The following is a 25,783-nucleotide window of genomic DNA, read 5'->3' as shown; positions in this document are numbered from 1 at the left end:
GTTTTTCTTTTTGCATTTGTGTTTTGCACTTCAGGACCTAAGGACTGTGCCAAGTATCTTAGCTCTGATTAAAATGCAGCATATATCTGGATACACTAAAATAACAAATTACACTACTAATTTACTTATTTAAAAAAAGATATGCTCTTACACAGCTTCCATTTACAGATAATACATTTTCTTGGTATGCTTTTTTTCTCTTTCCTATGAAAAATAATTATGTGAATTTAAAAATTAGCATTTAAACATTTACTACTTGTATACATGAACAGTAAACTCTCCTACATGGATACTTTTACAATGTAAGTTGTTAAATGTTTGAAGTGTAAGGCCATTTTGAGTTATGGATTTCATTGTTTTATCGCCAGCAATGCTGCATTTAAAGGCGTAGTTTCTTTATATCAGAAATATGATATTATGAAATTCTAATGCTTGAGTTACCCCAATCTTTATCTAATCTAGCTGGCTGACATGTGGAAATGGAAAATAGTCAAGAAAAATGATACTGCAAATATTAGATCATGCAACACCACTTTCTTAATTTTCATATCACAAACAGTGAGCAATGTACAGCATGGTCTCACATATCTCACTGCCATATTTACATGCTCCTGCTTCTCCATTACGAATAAAACAATGCACTTAATTTTATCACAATATCTAACATCATATGTGTATTTGCAGAAAACACAAACTGATCTACTTATTAGACAGGAGTTTAATAAAATGCAAATCATAATGTGTTTTAGATTTCCTTGAATCATAATTATTTACATTGTTGTAGTCCCATTCTTACTTTCAAACTTGTTTTCTTTGATAACTATAAAACAACCACTTTATAATTTTATTCCAGTAACTTTTTGCACTATACAGTGTACTTACTGTGTGTGTAATTAATATACCTGTGCTTTAACATGACTGTCGTACAAATGCTATATACAAGGATTCAAATTTATTTCTATAGCTAAACAGATAACAGTTCATTTGGAAGAAGTCTCACATGTGACATGTTTTACTGAGAAAGTATGAAACCTCAGTATATTTCCTGAGAAACATGTGGTTGACTTTAGGCTGGGGTTAAGTTTGGGCTAATTATTTTGCTATTGAAATACCATATAAAAACCCACAGTCATGTGAGTTGAGATGAGAAAGACACAGAAACCTCTAAAAGAGTTTTGTATGAACATGAATTATCTAACTTGAATACACAAGAGTATATTAAGAAATACTTTGCATAACTTATTAGGGATACAAATTCATAATCTGTTGTGACATCATATGCATTTCCTCTTTCAACATACTTGTGTTTAAAACCATGGTAACAGTGTTTACAGTTTTCACCAACACATTAAATGCAAAGTTCTAAAGCTTTGATACAGATTCTGGAATATATGAGTCAAATCTACCAGTCAACAATCTACCAAATTGATGAGACATTACACTTAGTAATACACATAGCAAAAAACATACTGATGCAAGGCAATAGCCCTCTCTAAATGCCAAATATATTCTTTTGAGCTCGGACCCTCTTCAAAGCACTCACTGCTGATCTTATTTAAATTTCCAACTGTGGGGGCCCTGCTCCTGAATTTATTGATGTTTTAGTTGGGCTTGGCTTTCTGTGAGGCCCCTACTCCTGATTATATCTTCTCTCAGTCAAGTCTCTGGGCCATCTGTAAGGTCCCTGCTGCTAATTATGTTCTGTATGAGTGGTTGTCTTATGTCCTTATATACACTCACCTAAAGGATTATTAGGAACACCTGTTCAATTTCTCATTAATGCAATTATCTAACCAACCAATCACATGGCAGTTGCTTCAATGCATTTAGGGGTGTGGTCCTGGTCAAGACAATCTCCTGAACTCCAAACTGAATGTCTGAATGGGAAAGAAAGGTGATTTAAGCAATTTTGAGCGTGGCATGGTTGTTGGTGCCAGACGGGCCGGTCTGAGTATTTCACAATCTGCTAAGTTACTGGGATTTTCACGCACAACCATTTCTAGGGTTTACAAAGAATGGTGTGAAAAGGGAAAAATATCCAGTATGCGGCAGTCCTGTGGGTGAAAGTGCCTTGTTGATGCTAGAGGTCAGAGGAGAATGGGCCGACTGATTCAAGCTGATAGAAGAGCAACTTTGACTGAAATAACCACTCGTTACAACCGAGGTATGCAGCAAAGCATTTGTGATGCCACAACACGTACAGCCTTGAGGCGGATGGGCTACAACAGCAGAAGACCCCACCGGGAACCACTCATCTCCACTACAAATAGGAAAAAGAGGCTACAATTTGCACAAGCTCACCAAAATTGGACAGTTGAAGACTGGAAAAATGTTGCCTGGTCTGATGAGTCTCGATTTCTGTTGAGACATTCAGATGGTAGAGTCAGAATTTGGCGTAAACAGAATGAGAACATGGATCCATCATGCCTTGTTACCACTGTGCAGGCTGGTGGTGGTGGTGTAATGGTGTGGGGGATGTTTTCTTGGCACACTTTAGGCCCCTTAGTGCCAATTGGGCATCGTTTAAATGCCATGGCCTACTTCTGCCATTTACTGCATTTTTCATGAAACTCTCTTTCATGAAAGTGATAAAGGTGCTCCGCAACACAAATATTGTCTTAAAACACAATTAAATGATTAATTAAACTCTGGTAAATAGGTCTTCTCAAGTATGGATAATACTTTGTCTTGGAATCTGCATGTGCTTGGTTTATGTTTTCCAAAGTTCAAAGAGAAGACTTTTCTATTTTGATAACACGGAACAACTTTTGCAGCAAATATTTTAAAATCTTTGTTTTGCCATAAACATTAACTATTCAAAATAATCACAAAAATGAAGATCAAGCATCTCATAATTTTGTTAGCATATGGAAAAATAAAAAGGTGTTCTTAAACACATTCCCATCATTATTTAAAATCCTTTACTCTAATGTAAAAATCTGTTAAGGACAATATGTATTTAAAACTATTATTAGTATTGTGGTCCCAATCCTGACTTCCCAAAAGTGAATTCTGACCCTTTACGTAAATTCTTGACATTGAGGATGGATTTGCATATCTTTTTTTTAATTATTGTTCTGCAAGACCTTCTTTTTCATGGCATCTGCCTGCTACTTTAAATGTAATTTTAATTTGCTTTGAATACATTTTTGAATAAATTGCATTCTTATACTTCAAAATGAAAAAAGATAGTACTTACTACTAGTACTACTATTCTATACTGTATAGTACTGAATCTAATCCTCAAGCCAATTTGCCACCGAGTGGTGATTATGACAGATGCCTCCAACTTTGGTTGTGGGGCCTGCAATGGCCACAGACTGTGGATGGTGTGGATGGAAAGTTTCAGTGCTCACCACATTAACGTCCCGGAACTCCAGGCTTTGTTCCTTAGCCTCCAGGACTTCTTGCCAGCCCTATGGGACAAGCACAATACAGCAGTCATGGCCTACTTCAACAGACAATCACCCTGGCTCCATCGCATGGCATGGTTCTGCTCAATAACAGCAGTACACCTCACCAGCTTGTCCAACATGGCAGCGGATCTGCTCTACTGGGGATCGATGTGTTGGCCCACATGTGACCATGTGGTCTCCTCTACACATTTTCCCCATTCACGCTTCTCCCAGCTATACTACAGAAGATCAGGCACAAGCAAGTGATGGTGGCTTTGATTGCTGCCCCAAGTGGCCACATAAACCATGATTCTTGGACATTGCTGAACAGGAACCCATGGCAGTTTCCACTTTAGACAGATCTTTTATCGCAAGCTCAGGGTGTGCTTTGGGACTCGAACCCAGACCTTCTGTAGCTGTGCACTTGCCCCTGAGCAGCTCCATATGTATCCATTGCCAAAAGATACAAATTCTTGAAAACTACAGACACCTTGATCAAAAGCATACATTCTCGCTGCAAACAAGAATTTATACCATATCAAATTATATTTTGTTTTATATATATGAAAAGTAAACTTAAAGTTATAACAAATGTAACAATTCATGCACAAATATTTTTTCATAATACTATTTGTTAAGGGGGTTATATGCCACAATTGCATGTCATATGAGAGGAACAAGAATGACAGAAGGGTATCAAACCATTATTAAAACTGTGGTGACTGCATGACATCCATTACATTTACATTACATTACATTATTTGTCATTTAGCAGACGCTCTTATCCAGGGCGACTTACATTTGTATCCATTTATACATCCAGGTGAAAGACCAGACAAGTTGTCAATTAGTAAGTCTTTGCCTGGAGCAATGGACACCATTACAGACCTCTGAAACTTTGACAAGATAAACAAGGTATATAACGGAAATGTCTGCTGTGTTTTAAGAAACAAGAAAGGAAGTCAACTTCCTATTAAGCACTGTAGAAAACAAAACAGAAAAAAGCATAGGTTTCCCCATTCTGCACATTGTATCTCTATATTTACTGATGGGAACATAAAGCTTATGTGAGGGAAAAGTTTGCTTCGCAACATCATTAGATACAATAAATACCATAAAAAATGTTTTGGTTTCTGCTTATAACAAGACATATTAGACATGCTAAGGTATAAATAGTTTCAGGGTAGATTACAAAATATTTTCATTTTTGGATTTGTGCCAATTAAATCAATGTTGTATTTTGTGTGTTCATTCACCAGAGGATCCTGAAAACAGCTTTTTGGATCACCAAACTAAGAGGAAATATAAAAATGAATGGTTGCAATCCAATCCATTATAATATTTTATATAATTTCAGAAAAGCCTTTCAGCATCAGCAATGCTCATATTACCCATTTATTGACTACATAACCATTTTCTTCATTTTGCAATATAGAGTTGTATCAACTGAGAACCATCTATTAAATAAAAATGTGGTGTTATGTAAAAATCCTTAATGTCTTCCCCGTCTCTTTCCCCACAGCTCTGTCTGTCAGTTGCAGCCATGCAGGTGTATTTCACATTGAACTAAACAGCCGCTACAACATGACGTACTCTGAAGCAGACGAATTGTGTCAGTCCTTGGGTACAGTGCTGGCAAATGCTGAGAGGATTCATGTTTCTTTTAGTAAAGGATTCCAGACGTGCAGGTAGGTGACAGAATCCTGCAATCCATTTTTCTAAACATTATTTATCAGGGTTTTAAAATCACAAAAAAAGAAAGAAATGTACAGTCCAATGTATAAATGTAAGAGGCATATTTTAAGAAATGCTGTCACAGAGCATTACAGTAGGGCTGAGGTAGGGTCAGCACAGGGATGGAGAAATAAGAACATAAGTGTCACTATGCACCTGTTAATTATTCTATATTGTCCCTTGATTCTCCTGCCTAACTGAAGAAAGTAGTCACCATCAATATAGAATCTTTCTAGTTATCTTAGATTGTGGACACTATTACCATGGCCTACAAGTTCACCGGGACCCTGGTGCCTGAACACCTGGTGGCCCACTCTATGGATTTGTGTTGCAGAGGCCCCCTAGCGGTCACCTCGGGGCAGGCTCCCTTATCATCTTGCTGCCTCCTCTCTTGTGACATTTCATTATACAGTAACCTCTCGCCCTTGGGCAGTGCTTCCGACTTGAAAGATAACTTTCCAAATAGAAACTAAATAAAATAGGAATTGACGAAATAAAGTTTTGAATGCTACCCCGGTTATCTAAAAAAGGAAGCATTGCCCAAGGTTTGCAAGGTCGCGCAAGAGTCCTGGCTCCCAGCAAAAGAACACGAACCTGTGCAGACATCACGTTTTATAGAACAGGAAGTTGGAAGGGACCTGTTGTGAGTGACATGTGCAGGGGCCAATGGCAGTGACATTTTCAATCGGTGCACAGAAACCCCTCCCCCTTGGGCAGTGCTTCCATTTTCAGATAACCAGGGTTGCATTTGCAACCTATCGTTTGAAATATTTTAAATATAATTAAACGGTCTAGTAATAAAATACAGTACAACATGTGCACAGACAAGATAGCACATAAGAGAGTTTCCATTCCTGTGAAGATAAAAACAAATGTCTGATTCAGTTGTGTGATTAAATCAAACTGTTAAAAGCCAAACATAAAAGTCACCCACTTCCTCAATCTCCAGTTGTACTGTGAGATCATAAATAATAAATATCAAACATCTGTTTTTTTTATTTGCAATATATATGCAACCATAACAGACAAAGCAATAACACACTAAAAATACCTTTTAAATATTTGTTTATAATAGATGATTGAAAGTGTGAAACCAAATTCCAATCCCATAGTTTTCTGATTAAATTCGTTTTCTGGTAGATTGTGAAATATTTTCTGAAAAGACCATGCTGATGATAAACTCAGAGGGAAGCTATTTAATCTCACTCAGTCCTTTAGGTGATACATATTTCGACCTGTGCCTGTAACTTCCACAATGTTCTTCATCATATTCACACAGCAGAAGTATTTTCAGATTATTTATTATTACTATTATTATTTGCTGGAACACAAAATTACTGAAATGGGAACATGGAACAAAGATGAAATTAAATTGGTGGAAAATACAGGTATGAGCTACTCTTACATATTGTATCAGTTCACCCACCCTGCTTTGTTTTAACAGATATGGCTGGATTCAGAACAACAGCATTGCAATCCTTCGGCGGGAGTCTCATCCTCTCTGTGCATCCAATGGCACTGGAGTTTACATCATCACTGATAACCTGCAAGTCCACTACGATGCCTATTGCTTCAATAGCTCAGGTATCACTATTACTGCTTTAAATAAATAAATGAACAATGTTTTAAGCACACCCAAGGGCTGACTAAGCTACAAAATTAGAAGGAAATCAAAGGTAAGGCTGCCACAGCACCCTCAAATGAATCTTCAGGGTTTTCTTGGGTTTCTGTGGCACACTGGGAAACATCATAGGCATCATACCTGGAACAACAGGGAAACCTGCGAAAAATATTTGGAATGTATTCTATTTGCTTCAACCAAATCCACCAATCAGTCAGGATATCAGCCTGACACATTCTTTCTTTTTAACTAACATCCATTCTATAGCTAATGTCCCAGTATAGCCATATTGTTAAAACATTTGTTATATTTGTATTACGATAAAATTTATGAAAAAGCTGAAAAGTCAAATAAAATATTCACTTTGAATCAAATAAAAACATGCAAACCAGTAGATATTCAGATTATAGTCACATTGTTATTAATAAACAGAAGAACCAAACAGATCTGGAGAAAATGAACAATAATGCCATATGTCACCAACCAGAAACATGACAACTGGAAAAATATTTTCTCACATATTTATCAGTGTGAGTTTTTTATAGAGAAATAATTTAGGTTTCTACCTAGGCTACTCAAGGTCGTTATCGTTATTTTTTTATTTTTAAACCATACCAGTGTGTATTTCAGATTATTGTCCTGCTGAAATGTGATTATTCAAACTTCCCGGTCCCTGTCAGCACCATGCTTAACAGTTAATGCCTTGAATTGGTTCCATCTGACCACAAAATCTTCTGCCACACGTCTGCAGTATCATTTTCATTTTACATTACAAATTATATAATTATATAATGCCCACCACAGATAGATATAGAGTGTACTACATTATATATATATATATATATATATATATATATATATATATATATATATATATATATATACACACTGTTAAAAAAAAATAAGGGAACATGTAATCATCACAGTATAACACCAAGTCAATTAAACTTCAGGGTTATCAATCTGTCCAGTTAGGAAACCTAAGCGATTGTGAATCAATGTCACCTGTTTTGGTGCAAATGAAAGTGACAACAGGTGCACTGGAGAGGCAACAGCACAGACAATTGCTCTCTCCTTATCCTTCCTGATTAATTCTTCTCTAGTTTGGTGTTTTGCTAGTGTCCTTGTCACTACTGGTAGCATGAAGCGGTACCTGCAGCCCATTCAGGTTGCACAGGTAGTCCAGCTCCTCCAGGATGGCACATCCATATGTGCCGTCGCAAGAAAGCTTGTTGTGTCTCCCAGTACAGTCTCAAGAGCATGGAGGAGATACCAAGAGACGGGCTGTTACACGAGGAGAGCTGGACAGGGCCGTAGAAGGGCATCAACCCAGCAGCAGGACTGGTATCTGCTCCTTTATGCGAGGAGTAACAGGAGGAGCACTGCCAGAGCCCTACAAAATGACCTCCAGCAGGCTACTGTTGTACATGTTTCTGACCAAACTGTCATAAACAGACTCCATGAGGGTGGCATGAGGGCCCAATGTCCTCTAGTGGGACCTCTGCTCATAGCCCAGCTCGATTGGCATTCACCAGAGAACACCAGAATTGGCAGGTCCGCCATTGGCGCCCGGTTCTCTTCACAGATGAGAGCAGGTTCACACTGAGCACATGTGACAGACGTCTTGAGATGCCGTGGTGAACGTTATGCTGCTTGCAACATCATCCAGCATGACCGGTTTGGCGGTGGGTCAGTGATGGTCTGGGGAGGCATATCCTTGGAGGGTTGCACAGACCTCCTTGTACTAGCCAACGGTACCCTGACTGCTGTTAGGTACCAGGATGAAATCCTCAGACCCATCGTCAGACCTTACGCTGGTGCAGTGGGCCCTGGGTTCCTCCTGGTGCAGGACAATGCCCAGCCTCATGTGGCCAGAGTGTGTAGGCAGTTCCTGGGTGACAAAGGCATTGATGCCATTGACTGGCTCTCACGTTCCCCAGGCCTGATGCCCTGATCCAGGTCTGGGAGGAAATCGCCCAGGACACCATTCGTTGTCTCTTCAGGAGCATGCCCAGACATTGTCAGGAGTGTATAGAGGCACGTGGGGGCCATACACACTACTGAGTCACATTATGAGTTGCCGTGATGAAATTCACGCAAGATGGAACAGCCTGTGATCTCATTTGTTTACTTTGATTTTCGGTGTGAGTTTGAATCCAGCCCTCAGTCGGTTGGTGATTTTGGTTTCCATTGACCGTTGTTATGTCATTTTGTTCTCAATGAATTACACAATGTACAGTAAAGATTTTGATCTTTAATATATTTCGTTCATCAAGATACGATGTGTGATTTAAGTGTTCCCTTAACTTTTTTGAGCAGTGTATATATATATATATATATATACACTCACCTAAAGGATTATTAGGAACACCTGTTCAATTTCTCATTAATGCAATTATCTAACCAACCAATCACATGTCAGTTGCTTCAATGCATTTAGGGGTGTGGTCCTGGTCAAGACAATCTCCTGAACTCCAAACTGAATGTCTGAATGGGAAAGAAAGGTGATTTAAGCAATTTTGAGCGTGGCATGGTTGTTGGTGCCAGACGGGCCGGTCTGAGTATTTCACAATCTGCTCAGTTACTGGGATTTTCATGCACAACCATTTCTAGGGTTTACAAAGAATGGTGTGAAAAGGGAAAAACATCCAGTATGCGGCAGTCCTGTGGGCGAAAATGCCTTGTTGATGCTAGAGGTCAGAGGAGAATGGGCCGACTGATTCAAGCTGATAGAAGAGCAACTTTGACTGAAATAACCACTCGTTACAACCGAGGTATGCAGCAAAGCATTTGTGAAGCCACAACACGTACAACCTTGAGGCGGATGGGCTACAACAGCAGAAGACCCCACCGGGTACCACTCATCTCCACTACAAATAGGAAAAAGAGGCTACAATTTGCACAAGCTCACCAAAATTGGACAGTTGAAGACTGTAAAAATGTTGCCTGGTCTGATGAGTCTGGATTTCTGTTGAGACATTCAGATGGTAGAGTCAGAATTTGGCGTAAACAGAATGAGAACATGGATCCATCATGCCTTGTTACCACTGTGCAGGCTGGTGGTGGTGGTGTAATGGTGTGGGGGATGTTTTCTTGGCACACTTTAGGCCCCTTAGTGCCAATTGGGCATCGTTTAAATGCCACGGCCTACCTGAGCATTGTTTCTGACCATGTCCATCCCTTTATGACCACCATGTACCCATCCTCTGATGGCTACTTCCAGCAGGATAATGCACCATGTCACAAAGGTCGAATCATTTCAAATTGGTTTCTTGAACATGACAATGAGTTCACTGTACTAAACTGGCCCCCACAGTCACCAGATCTCAACCCAATAGAGCATCTTTGGGATGTGGTGGAACGGGAGCTTCGTGCCCTGGATGTGCATCCCACAAATCTCCATCAACTGCAAGATGCTATCCTATCAATATGGGCCAACATTTCTAAAGAATGCTTTCAGCACCTTGTTGAATCAATGCCACGTAGAATTAAGGCAGTTCTGAAGGCGAAAGGGGGTCAAACACAGTATTAGTATGGTGTTCCTAATAATCCTTTAGGTGAGTGTATATACACACACACACATACAGTTCTCTTGACCCAGGAGGATAATGACGATTTTTGTGACTACATTAATTGCTATAGGAAGTATTTACTATTAATGAAATGTTGTTTTCTAAATAATATTTGCAATATGTTAGAAAATGTAAATCTACTTGAAATATATTTTGTTAGGCTCACATTTAGTATAAGTTTAATATATGTGATATGTTCATGCTTATATTTTCAATACATTACATGTTTTTTTGTTGTTTTTTCTCTCCAGATAATAGATAAAGGTTATTAAATATAATAATAATAATACAAAAGTTTCATATGGAAAATACCTGCTAAGAATGTTATATTAATTAAGAATGTTATTAATTGTGATTTTGTTCAAAGACAAATTGTGGATGTCAGGCAACATAATTGAGGCACTAATTTTCTCAAATCCAAAAAACATTTATTTTATTTGAATTTAAAATAAAACCTTTTCTAACCCTCTGTTTCCTCCTATAGATCCATCAGACCGCAATTGTGCATCAGCTCATAATCCTATCCCTCACACTATAGGTGCCAAAGATGATGGGTATGAGTTCCAAACCACAGGTATAGTAATACAATACTCTGTCCATTATGATGGTCAGAATAAGGATTCAGACATAAACTAGAATAAGACTAAAGCCTTACAATCAATAAGTTACTTTGCTTCATGAGTTAATGTGACAAATAATGACTGATGTTTATAGAAAACAGTACATTTAAATTAGTTCAAGTTAAGTTTATTTTATCATCCAAAAGGAGTTATCCTCAGAGCTCACTGGGAAATTACATACAGGAAGAATATAGGCCTACTTAACATTGGGATACAATAAATACAATTAATACAGTACGTTTTATATATGTAACGTTTTGTACAATTCACATGTGAAATGTATATTCTGTAACAAAATAATGAGAATAGAGAATAGAGAATAGACTGCTTTACAGCTGTTTGCTCACCCAAATGTAAGACTATGCCAGATAAACCATCTGAGTCATGTCTTCATTTGTCTAAACATTAAATGAGTCCATTTTCATACAGCTGCATTTTATCTGTTCTCCTTTTAAACCTTTGTGTATTTGTATTCCTTTTTGTTACAAGCAACATTGCTCTGAAAGCCTTGTTAATATGATTAGTTTGTCTCAGTTTTTAATGTGGATGGATTATGGATTAAAAATGCAGATCAATGTGCATACCCATCCAGGGATGTAGGTTTCATTTCAGAATTGGGAGTGATGCTGTCAATATTGGGGTGGGAGTAGTGCTGTCAATATTGCAGGGGACTGTATGGAGCTGGGCATACAGTATTGGGGGGACAATTTATCATTCTTCCAACATTCACAATCCCTCCCCCTCCTTAACCAGTAGCCATACCATCCTGCAGCTCAACACTAGCAATACACTGAAGCTATGCAGATCTTGTACTTGGATGGGAGACCTCCTTGGAAAGGTTGCTGCTGGAATAGGTGTTGGTGAGACAAGTAGGGGGTGTTCAACCTATAGTCTGTATGGATCCCAATGCCCCAGTACAGTGATGGGGACACTGTGCTGTGAATAAGTGCCATCCTTCAGATGAGATGTAAAACCGAGGTCCTGACTCTCTGTGGTGCCTACAAATCCCAGTGCATTTCTTGTAAAGAGTAGGGGTATTACCCCAGTGGCCTGGCTAAACTACAGCCATAATTAATTCCCAGATATAATTGGTATTAATCTCTCTGCCCACCTCCCCACTGAGTAGATGATGTGTGGTGAGCATACTGGCGCACTCTGGCTGCTGTTGCATCATCAGGGTGGGTGCTATACATTGGTGGTGTTGGAGGTGGGACCCCCTAAAGTGCTTTGAGTATCTTAGATAGTGCTGTATAAGTGTAAGGATTATTATTATTATTATAAACCTACACTTTTGTCCCCATCCACTCATAAAACTGCACTGCAGTCTGATTGTACTGAACTTTACAAAAACAGGCCATTTTGGCAGGTCATACTCTAAATATTTTATCTATAACAGTCCACAAACTATTTAAAGCAAATGTGGAGTCAAAACATATTTTTGTCACACACGTCACCTCCACGTTTCAGCTTAATACAGTATGTTTTTCTTTGGAAGACTAGTAACAGGTATTTGTGTCTTTTAACAAACATCTTGTCATGAACAACATTGAAGTAAAATACTTCAGCAATGATTGAACACAGAAGCACAATATATTCTCAGACTCTTGTTCACAAAAAAGTATAGAGGTCAGTAACACAGGACACAAAAATGTAGTGTGCATACAGAAAAGTAAAGAGGTATGTGTGGTACATACTTTCAACTTTTTTTTCCTCAGGAAGTCACCACTATGTAGTCTTGGCTCTTGATAATAGACAAACAAAAACACATTATATTTAGAACTTGTTTTAAGTAATATGTTTGTGATGTAAAAAAAACCACATACTTACATATCTAATATTAAGTCTATAGTTATCTTAATTAAAATGCCCCTTTGTCCTTTAAATATAGCAATTCATTCATATGTTTTCAACATAATGTTAATAGTCATTTAAAAAATGTGCTAGATTATCTGTTGGTCTACAGCTGTATTCAAAGTGAATGTAACTTGTATTGACAAGCTATGTTTTTATTTACAGATACTGCAACTGTTTTTTTCCAGAAAGAAAACAGCACATCAGCACCATTACCTGATGATGCAGTGAGTACAAATCCTACTTTGGATGGTGAAAACAGCCCTGATAGATCTAAAGAGATGGATGAAAATAGCCCTGATAACTCTACAACTGGATTAGATCAGGAAAAACCTACAGAGGCCACTACAGCAATCAGCCTTGACATTTCTATACAGGTCACTGGTCAATTGCCTGAGGGAATCATGACTACCCCTGTGGTCACCAAAGAAAATCTTGGAGATAAAGATGAGAATGAGTCCCCACATGATGAAACTACAACAATTACCAACATACACACAGTTCCTAAAGGTGAGAATGAATTTACTTATTTGTGGATTTTTGCAAATATACACATTACACAAGTCATATCAGTGATTTAAAATATACACTTTTAACGATTTATCAAATTTATATTAACAGATTGAATTAGCTTTTTTATAGCAACACCAGATTGTTTTGATGAACTTGATGATTAACATTAACTCCTAAATCCTTCTCATCATTACAACTTTTAAGTTCTGTGCATCTGTACATTTTACAGGATTTGTCTACACTGGCCAGTTCTAAATACTATGTTTTTGAATTTCTTGAGTTGCTGCTGTATGGTTAACTACTCCCCCTACTTTGATGTTATCAGCAAATTTAACAAACTTTCTAACTATACCAGAAACTACGTCATTCATTTACATGTGTTTCCTGTGGTACTCTGCTAATGACCTTAGTCCAGCCCACATTAACTAATACTTAATCCACATGTATACATCTTCTTCCTGCATCTGTTTGAATTGTTACTGTCTTGAATAAAAAATATCTTGAGGTGCGCGAACAGGGAGGAGACACGGTTAGCTGGTGTGGCTTACAAAATGTGCATGCAGAAAGCACACCTCTGAGCCAATGACAGCATTTGTGATTTAAGGAAGAACAGACAGTGGAAGCCAGAAGAGGTCTCAGTGGCAGAAGCTTTAGTGGATATCAGTAGGGAATCTTTTGTTTAACATCCACATGAATGCACATACAGTCATGGTGTCATGGTCATACATTTTGGTTATACTTAAATATACGGCATATACAGCCATATGATGTAAATTCCAGATAAGCCTGATATTATTATTATTATTATTATTATTATTATTATTATTATTACTGTTTATTTCTTAGTAGATGCCCTTATCCAAGGTGAGTTACAGTTTACACAAGAAACATTTTAAAACATTACAAAAGTGCAGTAATACAATTACTATAGAATACAATATACATACATCCTTGTACAATGAGCTAAAAATTGACATAATAAACTTAAATCCAAGGCATGTGCTTTGGGGTGGGGAAGACATAGGAGGAGTCACAGAACCACAATAGAAGTGCTAACAATACATAAGTATGCAGGAGCACCAGGAAGCATAGTTGTATAATACAAGAGTCCAGGAGGTAAGGCTGCAGTATTACAGGTACCGTCTGATCAGATATGTCTTCAGTAATTGCCAGAAGGGGGTCAGAGACTGTGCAGGTCCTTCCACCAATTAGGGTCAAGGGTGGAAAAGGAACAGGCTGTGGAGGAAGAGGGGTGGAAAGAGTTTTCTGGTGCAGGAGGATCAGAGTGGTCAGGGGGAGTGTATGGAAAGGTTTAGTTAGGTGCAGTAAGGGAGTCAAGACAGCTGTAGGTAAGAGCCAAAAGTGGATGTGAGCTGATGTTGGGAGCCAGTGAAGGGAGTGGAATAGTGGAGTAGCATTTCCGAATTGAGAACACCAGACAAGCAGCAAAGTTCTGTATTAGCTAGAGCAGATGTGTAGCAGATACAGGCAGGCCGGTCAGGAGTGAGTTGCCATAATCCAGGCGGGAGAATACTGGGGTCTAGATGAGCAGCTGACACGAGTAGTTGATGAGGAAGGGATGGATTCTGCGTATGTTGCTCAGGAAGAACTGGCAAGTACAGTGAGGGAAAAAAGTATTTTATCCCCTGCTGATTTTGTACGTTTGCCCACTGACAAAGAAATGATCAGTATATAATTTTAATGGTAGGTGTATTTTAACAGTGAGAGACAGAATAACAACAAAAAAATCCAGAAAAACGCATTTCAAAAAAGTTATACATTGATTTGCATGTTAATGAGGGAAATAAGTATTTGATCCTATCAATCAGCAAGATTTCTGGCTCCCAGGTGTCTTTTATACAGGTAACGAGCTGAGATTAGGAGCACTCTCTTAAAGGGAGTGCTCCTAATCTCAGCTCGTTACCTGTATAAAAGACACCTGTCCACAGAAGCAATCAATCAATCAGATTTCAAACTCTCCACCATGGCCAAGACCAAAGAGGTGTCCAAGGATGTCAGGGACAAGATTGTAGACCTACACAAGGCTGGAATGGACTACAAGACCATCGCCAAGCAGCTTGGTGAGAAGGTGACAACAGTTGGTGCGATTATTCGCAAATGGAAGAAACACAAAATAACTGTCAGTCTCCCTCGGTCTGGGGCTCCATGCAAGATCTCACCTCGTGGAGTTTCAATGATCATGAGAACGGTGAGGAATCAGCCCAGAACTACACGGGAGGATCTTGTTAATGATCTCAAGGCAGCTGGGACCATAGTCACCAAGAAAACAATTGGTAACACACTATGCCGTGAAGGACTGAAATCCTGCAGCGCCCACAAGGTCCCCCTGCTCAAGAAAGCACATGTACAGGCCTGTCTGAAGTTTGCCAATGAACATCTGAATGATTCAGAGGAGAACTGGGTGAAAGTGTTGTGGTCAGATGAGACCAAAATCGAGCTCTTTGGCATCAACTCAACTCGCCGTGTTTGGAGGAGGAGGAATGACCCCAAGAACACTATCCCCATCGTCAAACATGGAGGTGGAAACATTATGCTTTGGGGGTGTTTTTCTGCTAAGGGGACAGGACAACTGCACCGCATCAAAGGGACGATGGACGGGGCCATGTACCATCAAATCTTGGGTGAGAACCTCCTTCCCTCAGCCAGGGCATTGAAAATGGGTCGTGGATGGGTATTCCAGCATGACCCAAAACACACAGCCAAGGCAACAAAGGAGTGGCTCAAGAAGAAGCACATTAAGGTCCTGGAGTGGCCTAGCCAGTCTCCAGACCTTAATCCCATAGAAAATCTGTGGAGGGAGCTGAAGGTTCAAGTTGCCAAACGTCAGCCTCGAAACCTTAATGACTTGGAGAGGATCTGCAAAGAGGAGTGGGACAAAATCCTTCCTGAGACATCTGACCTCTGTGATTGCCAACAAGGGTTTTGCCACCAAGTCCTAAGTCGAAGGGGTCAAACTCATTAACATCCAAATCAATTTATATCTTTTTTTAAATGCGTTTTTCTGGATTTTTTTGTTGTTATTCTGTCTCTCACTGTTAAAATACACCTACCATTAAAATTATAGACTGATCATTTCTTTGTCAGTGGGCAAACATACACAATCAGCAGGGGATCAAATACTTTTTTCCCTCACTGTATGTGTCACAGTGGAGATGTGCTGGGAGTAGGACAGAGCGGGATCAAGGGTGACTCCAAGATTCTTTGCGGAAGAAGAAGAGGAGAGTATGGTAGATTCCAGTGGAATTGAATTGGAGAACTCAGTAGAAGGTTAGGAGGGAAAGAAGAGATCAGATTTAGAACAGTTAAGATAGAGATGATGCGAGTGCATTGACAAGGAGATAGCAGAGAGTCATGAAGAGATGCAAGAGGGGATGAGAGGGTCAGAAGAGGGAAAATAATGGAAGATCTGTGTGTCATGTGCATAAAAGTGGTAAAAGGAAGTGGTAAAAGCATTGGATGCAATGAGCGGCCAATAGAGTGACTATAGAGAGAGTACAAGTGGGGGCCCAGAACAGAGCCTTGGGGCACACCTGATACATAGGAAACCATCTTTGGGCAGCATATTAATTGTTTTAAGAAGCTCCTCCTGTTAACATCTGTGTAAATTACATGGGTGAAGCGGTTATTTTAAAAGTATAACAGATACTGATCAATTAGACTGCAAACATATATATTTTTATATTTCTATAGCATAGAAGAGAAGTCTAGCAGTACTGAAAGTGATGAGCATGGCTGTGAAATGAGACTGCATGTGCCAGGTGCCAGTTACAAATGATACACTGATTTAAAGAACATATTACACAAGCCCACATTGTAATTTATTACTATTGTTAAAATTTTATAGTCAGATTTATGAATATGCTTTGAACATCTTTATATACAATTTTCTTAAATGCCCTTATGCCTTTAAACAAAGGCAGCTTATGTATAAATAAATAAAGCAATAATTATTTAATACATCGATTATTGATTTACATTTCTGAGCCTCAATGACATATTACTGAATCACTCCATCAAGGTAGAATATAGAATATAGTCATGCCAGTTGCCATTAAAACCTGGAGTGAGTTATTCTAAGTGGTTGTACGGTATATACACAATGAGAGCAAATGTATAATTAGTCAATTTGCTCAGCACCACATGGATATGGCAGCAACAGCTGAGCCTAAAACGGGCCTAAATTAAAATCATCCTTTTCTTGTAAGATATTCTAAAATAAGCTGTTTCTTCAATGGTGAATCTGCATTTTCTTCTATTTAAAACTAAAAGGCCAAAATGAAAACAAATGCAAACTTTAGATCATTTTTATTAGTATTATTACAATGTTATAATTATATAATAATATATAATTGTTAGATGAGTATGGCTTAATATGTAATTGATAGGAGCACCCCCACACTCCTTAATATTTCTACCAGCCTCATGAAACAAAAACTGTTTTTATTTTTTATTTTAAAGATAACAAAATTTGAAGGGAACATAATAAACAAAAACAAACAGTAAAATGGTCAAGACTTAATAGTATAAATGAATAGTATAGTACAAACCTCTGTAAAATGAATGAATAGGTAAGAACAGAAAGAAAATAATACATCAATAATAATAATAATAATAATAATAATAATAATAATAATAATAATAATAATAATAATATGTAATAGTGAAGCCATACATATACAATGCCATACAGTATTAACATATTTTCTCTCTGTACACTGTCAATGTTTTTTTTTAATATATATAAATGCTGGGAGACACATCTGTGTTGTAAGCATAGTGTACAACTTTGTTTAGTTACTGTAATAACCAAAGCAGTGACGTAGTACTGTCTGACGTCCAAAGTCTTCTATTTTTAAGTCTAAAAAGTACATGAAGTCATTGCTAATTATGGAAGATTTTAAACTGATAGAGGGCTCTATGTGTTGACTACTGATTCTGGCAACTGTTCAAACAAAAGCAGTACATGATTTGTTGTGTTTGTTTTCATGGAAACAGAAAAAGGAAATGTGGTTGAAAATGGAGAAACGTCATTTCATAGGAAATTCTGAAATAGAGAAGAGAAAAAAGTTACTTGTAAATCTGTGGTTATTTTCCAATTACTATACATTTCTCACAAGTGGTTCCCCCTCACAGCCCATCAAGGTAAATTAAAATGAAACAATTTTGATGTCAAGTCTAGTTCTGATCACTAACATTAACAAAACTACATTTTAGATGTCAGTTATTATTAGTTAGCATTAAGGACAAAAAATAGGGGGGGTCTTGAAACAAACTCCAGAGCCACGCCTCATTGATTTCCATTCCCTCTCTTGGATGAGATTCCTGAATCATTACAGTACTACAAACCAAACAAGCTTGATGGACTCAATGTAACAGTGCTGATGAAGCATTAAAGAAACACTATAATGTCTCCAAAGACAGGAAAGTGATGATAGTTGCATCAGTAACACCTTTGCTGATCCAAGTTAAATGTATCACACTTTTTACACAACGTATTTTTCAATATTAACACTATTCTGAAGTAAAGTATTCACTTGATAAATGTATTAGCCCACAAGTAGTGTCTGTGTATGGGATCATACTGAACCAAAATGCTGACATTTCAGAACAAACCAGAGCACACCGAATTTGCAGTACATTAAGGCCTGCTGGTGGTTGACGGAAGCATGATTCATCTGCATGGATAAAGATTGAGCCCACAGGAATTTTGTACCGTGCCAAGGAATGCAATAGTTCTTGTTGAATACAATCCATTCAGGCACAACACTAAACACAAAACTTTTGTCCTTCCTATTTTCATAATTCAGTCTGAGTAGTTACTACCATTAACTGAGCAGATAAATGTACAGAGGCTTGCAAAAGTATTCAGACATATTCAAAACTTTGAAAGCTCAAACTGAACACATTTAAGGGTACAATAAGTTGCAATAAATGTCAGCATAAACTAATGAGATAAAATATGAAATATGTAAATTGCGTACATTTACTCAATTCAATATTTGATATAACAACTTTGACAGTAATTACAGCTGCATGTCTTTTTGTCATTTTGCATGGCTGAACATGATATTGTCAATATTAAGAAATCCTGAGGTTTGAAAGCAGTACTCTAAATGAACCTCTTTTGGTCATTTGGCTTTGAGAAACCAATCACAGTTAAATCCAAACATTACAAGAATTCATTATATTCCTGGATGTTTACAATGTTTAATGGCAAGAACCAACTGTTAGGCAAAGCAATTTTAGGCAAAAATAGAATGATCTGATACAGCTGTTTACCAGCAAAATGTTAAATGTAGAAATTAAAGTATTTGCCTTATTATTGAAGCCTGTGCCTTATTTGTATTCTGACACTGGAAACATCAGCATGGTGAAAAACACTTTTCAAAAGCAATTAATTTGGGTTTTAAGTTTTCCAACACAGAATGCAGGGCTACATTTAAAAAAAACTTCAATTTCTGGGATCCTTCAAGTTTTTGTTCAAAACAACGCTCTCTCCTGACATAAGCTGCTAGAAAAGTAGGTCACTGTGGCATTGACAAACACGACAAGCTTGAATCTCTGGATTCAACAGCTGGGACGTTATGTTGCTCAAGAAAGAGAACATTACTTCATAGACATGTTTTTTGAAATATGAAATATGTTAAATTGATTTATTTGTACTACACCTGCAAACACTCCTAAAATATTTAAAAATAAGACTTCTCTCATTTGTATTACAAACATACAGTACATGTAAACAAACAATTAATGTAAATTGTGTATAATATGCATAGCATATATTTACCACATTTTGTTTTATCTGATTATAATAAAAATTTAAATCTAAAGTTAGAATGCATGAGATTCAATTTAACTAATTGAACTAGACTCAAATTAACAAGAAACAATATTTTATTTTTCTGAATTAACATATTTCAGGTTATTTGTATCTATTTTGTGGATATGTTTTTTGATGGAGTGATTCAATAAATAAATGTTTACATGTATACAACAGTTATAGTATATTGTAGGATGGTATTATTTTTTTAAGCATACAGTGAGTTTAAGATTTAAGGTGGAGGAAACAAAACTGGTTACAAAGGAGCAGCTAATACAGTTTTTTTTGAAAATATGGAAGCTTCCTAATATAAACTCCTTTAAATATTGAGCTGCTTCATTCCTGAGTTTCACACTTTAAAACAGTTTTATATTCTAGCTCACAAATGTCAAAGTGAATGTCTTTTTATTATTTCATCAGATACAGGCAGTGGTAGGATGGGTCCAGGGAATGTAACTCCATCTTCTCCAACTGGCAAGACAGTTCATGGTGTGCCAGGTAAGTAACTATGAGAAGAAAATGTGAATGATACATTCTCACTTTGATTTACATAAGAAATAGAACACATATTTATCTTGATTTACTGGCACATAAGGTTTGCTTTATTTGTGTATAATATGTTGTGACAGCCGGACACAATACACGGGAAAGAGTCTCGGGTTCGGCGGTGTGCGATACTAGAAACAGAAGTATTTACAAGTTGCAAACAGAAGTATTTACAAGTTGAAACAGAGAGAGACCGGAGAGTACAGGTGAGAGGTAGCCATCTTGTTGTTTGACTAGTTTCAGAATAGTCTTAGCATTGCTCATTTTGTTTTAAGTTTGCCTTAAATTGATGTTAGCATTGTCTGTAGTTTGCCTAAATTGAAGTCAGTTCAGTTCAGCTGCTGAGTTGGTGAAAGTAAACAGGTTGTAGAAGGGAGATTTTGTCTAGGACTAGCAGGAATTCTGTTGCAGGAGGAGCCAGGTGGGGCCAGTTAGGTGTGAATTGGGGGTAGGTAGACAAAAGCTACTTAAAGCAGCTGTTGATAAACAGCTGTGCTGTTTCTCGCTGACAAAAGTTAGGCAGTTGACTAGCAGCAGGAACCAAGAGAAGTATAAAGAAACAAACAAAAAAAAGTTACATTTAGAAGCATGTGGCCACTACAGTGTCAGGTTTGCAGAATGATTGCCTTCCTGGATGAACTCATTCAAGAAGGCTTCATTTGTGAACGTTGTCGGCAGGTTGAAATCCTAGAGATCAAGGTTTGTGATCTTGAGGCACAGCTTGTCGATCTGCACTGCATTAGGGATATAGAAGAATTGGTCAATCAGCCCATGAGAGAGATGGTGTGCACGCCAAAACCTAGGAGAGTTGAGACCTTAGAGCAGGACAGCGTAGAGAACTGCTGGGTTACAGTAGGTCGTAACCGCAGAAAAGGGCGTGCACAACCCCTAGAGACACCCCAAGAGCTTGAATTGCCCAACAGGTTCCAACTGCTGGACACCAAGTTGGACAGTGACAGCTCAGAGGGTGATGGGGGGGCAGTTGAGCACCAGAGCACCATGGTGCCCACTCCCCCCCAGAAGAAGGAGGTATTTATAGTAGGAGACTCAATTCTTAGAGGTGTAGATCACACAGTGTGTTCTAGTGACAAGGAGACCCGCATGGTATCTTGCCTGCCTGGTGCTCAGGTTGCAGACCGGCCAAAGCCGGGGGGAATCCACTGGTCATGGTCCACATTGGAACCAAAGACATAGGAAAAGGTAGGACAGAGGTTCTGCAAGACAAATTTAAAGAGTTAGGAACAAAACTAAAGAGCAGAACCTCCACGGTAGTTTTCTCTGAAATACTTCTGGTACCACGTGCCAGGCCAGGGAGACAGGCAGAGATTAGAAAGTTTAACATGTGGTTGAAAGCTTGGTGTAGGGAAGAGGGTTTTAGGTTTATGGAGCATTGGTCTTTCTTCTGGGATAGATGGGACCTGTACAATCCGGACGGTCTACATCTAAACAGAAGGGGGGCTAATGCATTGGGAGAGCATATGTGCAGTGAAATTGAGAATCATTTAAACTAGGAACCAGGGGGGCAGGGAGCTCTGACAATGGGAGATGTTCCACTAAGGAAAGAAAACCAAGGGAAACTGCTAGTAGGAAAGACCTGAAATGTTTGTACCTCAATGCCAGGAGTATAAGGAATAAGATGTTAGACTTGGAAGCCACAGTGCTGGCGTGTGACTATGATGTTGTAGGAGTGACAGAAACATGGCTTACAGAAAATGATGGGGATGAATACAAGTTGGAAGGATACACACAGTTTAGGAGAGACAGGCAAAATCGAAGGGGGGGTGGGGTAGCATTATATGTGAAAAATGACATTGAGGCAGAAGAACTTGTATTAGATCCCAGTAACGGAACAGAATCTTTGTGGGTGAAACTTTTGAACAAGAGATCTGGAGGATTAGCGGTAGGAGTATGTTACAGGCCACCAAACTCAGATATTCAGAAAGATGCTGCATTGTACAGTGTAATCAGGACTGCATGTAGCAAGGATGTGGCTGTTATAATGGGGGATTTCAATTTCCCAAACTTAGACTGGGAAAGCCCAGTGGGGACTACATAAGCAGAAATGGAAATGGTTGAGATGGTAAATGACTGCTTTCTAACTCATTTTGTCAGAGAACCAACCAGATAGAGCGCATGTATTGACTTGATCTTTTCAAATGACCAAGATAGAGTCAGAGGGACACTAGTTGGAGAACAAATGGCAAATTGTGATCACAATATGGTTAGCTTTGAGGCATTCTTTCAAAAGGTCCAAGTCTAAAACAATGGTCTACAATTTTAGAAAAGCAAACCTTGAAGGTATGAGATGGCACTTAGAAGAGGTAGACTGGAGCACACTGGATACAGAGTTAATTGAAAATGGATTGGTATATTTTAAGAATATACTACTTGAGGCTCAGGAGCAATTTGTACCAAAACTTAGCAAATTGAGGAACAAAAAACACTGGCCAAAATGGTTTAATAGAGGTATGCAAAAAAATATAAAGAGGAAGAAAATGTTGTATAGCGCATACAAAAGGGATGGTGACGAAACAAAATACATAGAATATGTTGAGCTGCAAAGAAATCTTAAGAAAGGGATCAGGAAAGCAAAGAGGGAAATAGAAAGAAACATAGCTCTTGGAGCTAAAACCAATGCAAAGAGCTTTTTTCAATATTACAACAGCAAAGGAGGAGGTGAAACAGATAAAGGGCAAAAACAGACGTATCTTGGAAAACGAACAAGATGTGTCAAATATTATAAATTAGTATTTCACAGAGGTTTTTACAAAAGAAAAAACAGATGACATGCCACAGGTTGACAATCAGTCCAGTCAAACCCTAAGAGAGATCAGGATAAATGAGGAGGAGGTACTAAAGGGACTAGCAGAATTAAAAACAAACAAATCACCTGGGCCAGATGGGATATTTCCAACAGTACTTAAAGAAATGAGGGAAATTATTTATAGGCCGCTAACTCGATTATTCCAAATGACACTTAGAACAGGGGATGTGCCAACTGACTGGAAGATAGCAAATGTCATACCAATCCACAAGAAAGGGGACAAAACTGAGCCAGGAAATTACAGACCAATCAGTCTCACCTGCATCACCTGTAAAATGTTGGAAAAAATGATTAGACAGAAAATAGAGGAGCATCTCAATGAAAACCATATTCTTGGAGATAGTCAACATAGGTTTAGACGAGGCAGATCACGTCTTACTAATTTATTTAAAAAATTTGAACATGCAACTGCAGCTGTAGATCATGTGAAAGCATATGATATGATATACTTAGACTTCCAAAAAGCTTTTGATAAGGTTCCACACCAAAGACTGATCCTCAAATTGGAAGCTGTAGGCATTCAGGGTAATGTAAGTAGCTGGATTATGAACTGGTTGATGTATAGGAAACAGAGTGTCGATTAGAGGAGTCACTTCTAACTGGAGTGAGGTTGTTAGTGGAGTTCCACAGGGGTCAGTATTAGGGCCTTTGCTTTTTCTAATCTATATTAATGATCTGGACTCTGGGATAGTTAGCAAACTTGTCAAATTTGCAGACGATACTAAAATAGGTGGCTCAGCAGATACAATCTCGGCAGCACAGGCTATTCAGAGGGACTAAGATAATATTCAGTTGTGGGCCGACACCTGGCAAATGAAATTCAATGTGGACAACTGCAAGGTAATACATGCAGGTAACAATAATAATTGTAATAATAACTATAATTACACTATGGGAGGTACAGATCTAGATGAAGTAACGCATGAGAAAGACCTAGGAGTCTATGTGGACTCCTCACTTTCACCATCCAATCAATGTGGGGAAGCAATACAAAAGGCAAACAGAATGCTAGGGTATATTGTCAAAAGTGTAGAATTTAAAACAAGGGAAGTAATGTTAAGACTGTACAATGCACTAGTTAGACCTCATCTGGAATACTGTGTACAGTTCTGGGCACCACACCACATTGCTGCTTTAGAGGCAGTTCAGAGGAGAGCAACCAGACTTATTCCAGGTCTGAAGGGAAAGTCCTACTCGGAGAGACTGAGGGAACTGAACCTTTTCACCCTGGAACAGAGGAGACTACGTGGGGACTTGATCCAAGTCTTCAAAATCATGAAAGGCATCGACCACATCAAACCATTCCACAAATGGAAATTGGGCTTCAAGGCATTCAAAACAGAAAACAGGAGACACTTCTTTACACAGAGAGTTGTCACAATCTGGAATAAACTACCCAGCGATGTGGATGAAGCTGAAAATTTGGGAACATTTAAAAATAGTCTGGATAGGATCCTTGGATGACTTAGATATTAGTGAACACCAAACGAGCACGATGGGTCGAATGGCCCCCTCTCGTTTGTAAACTTTCTTCTGTTCTTATGTTCTTATTTTATTGAGCTTCACAGGCTCCGAAAGGAGGGGGAAACACAGACAATCAGGGGGATAACAAAACAAAACAAGAAAATAAATGTCCAAAGAAATGTCCTAACAAATGGGAACGTGGTGCTCCGGGGGTTGCAGACTCAGTCCTCGCTCGGTTAGCTCCCTACCCTAGCGAGGGAGCGAGATTAAATAGACCGGGCACAGCTGCTGCTGACGTCACAATCGCCACGGTGCTCATTGCTCGCAGCCGTGAGTCCACAGCCTGTTTACGGGGGAGCGACAACACAGCTGCGCACATGAGCACCTAATCATGACAGACAGCAGCCTGTCACATATGTATTTGTATAAACTTAAATGAATACCTCTTCAAAGGTAAAAAAACGAGAGAGTGAGAGCCAAAAGGTCCACAGCTGAACGTTTTTACGAATAACCTTTTAGATAGTAAAGTCACAACAACGGCTGGAGTTAGTTTAACTATCAATGACTGACTGGAATCTCTTATTTATTTGATTCCAGACTGGCTAATTATTCTAGCTGTGGTTGTTGCAGTGGCTGTTATCTTCCTTGTGTGTGTTGCAGTTGCCACCAGGCACAGGTAAGACAAAGTCATCTTCACAAATGAGGGACCTCTAATGACACTGTTCATGCAGACATTCCTCCATTTAGATATGTCATGCTTTCTTTTTGCTGTGTTTAAGCAAATCAAAAAGTAATCAGTAGT

The 25,783-nt window shown here is 38.5% G+C and overlaps 1 protein-coding gene across 3 annotated transcripts in view; it reads left to right on the top strand.

Annotated features, from left to right (window-relative positions):
• LOC136747822 (CD44 antigen) overlaps positions 1 to 25,783 on the top strand; it is a 45,383-nt gene that overhangs the window by 15,065 nt on the left and 4,535 nt on the right. Inside the window, exons 2-8 of one of the 3 annotated variants that reach the window (XM_066701054.1) lie at positions 4,918 to 5,083; positions 6,574 to 6,713; positions 10,807 to 10,896; positions 12,959 to 13,020; positions 13,171 to 13,303; positions 20,568 to 20,645; positions 25,579 to 25,657. In XM_066701054.1, the coding sequence (XP_066557151.1) occupies positions 4,918 to 5,083; positions 6,574 to 6,713; positions 10,807 to 10,896; positions 12,959 to 13,020; positions 13,171 to 13,303; positions 20,568 to 20,645; positions 25,579 to 25,657 (748 nt within the window). Of the gene's footprint in view, positions 1 to 4,246; positions 4,311 to 4,917; positions 5,084 to 6,573; positions 6,714 to 10,806; positions 10,897 to 12,958; positions 13,304 to 20,567; positions 20,646 to 25,578; positions 25,658 to 25,783 lie in introns of those variants that run through there. The other 2 variants (XM_066701052.1, XM_066701051.1) reach the window with 2 other exon arrangements.

The sequence above is a fragment of the Amia ocellicauda genome, chromosome 4 (genome assembly GCF_036373705.1).
Source record: "Amia ocellicauda isolate fAmiCal2 chromosome 4, fAmiCal2.hap1, whole genome shotgun sequence".
NCBI lineage: Eukaryota > Metazoa > Chordata > Actinopteri > Amiiformes > Amiidae > Amia > Amia ocellicauda.
Note: the sequence above shows the minus strand (reverse complement) of the source record. Positions and strands in the feature narration are given on the sequence as shown.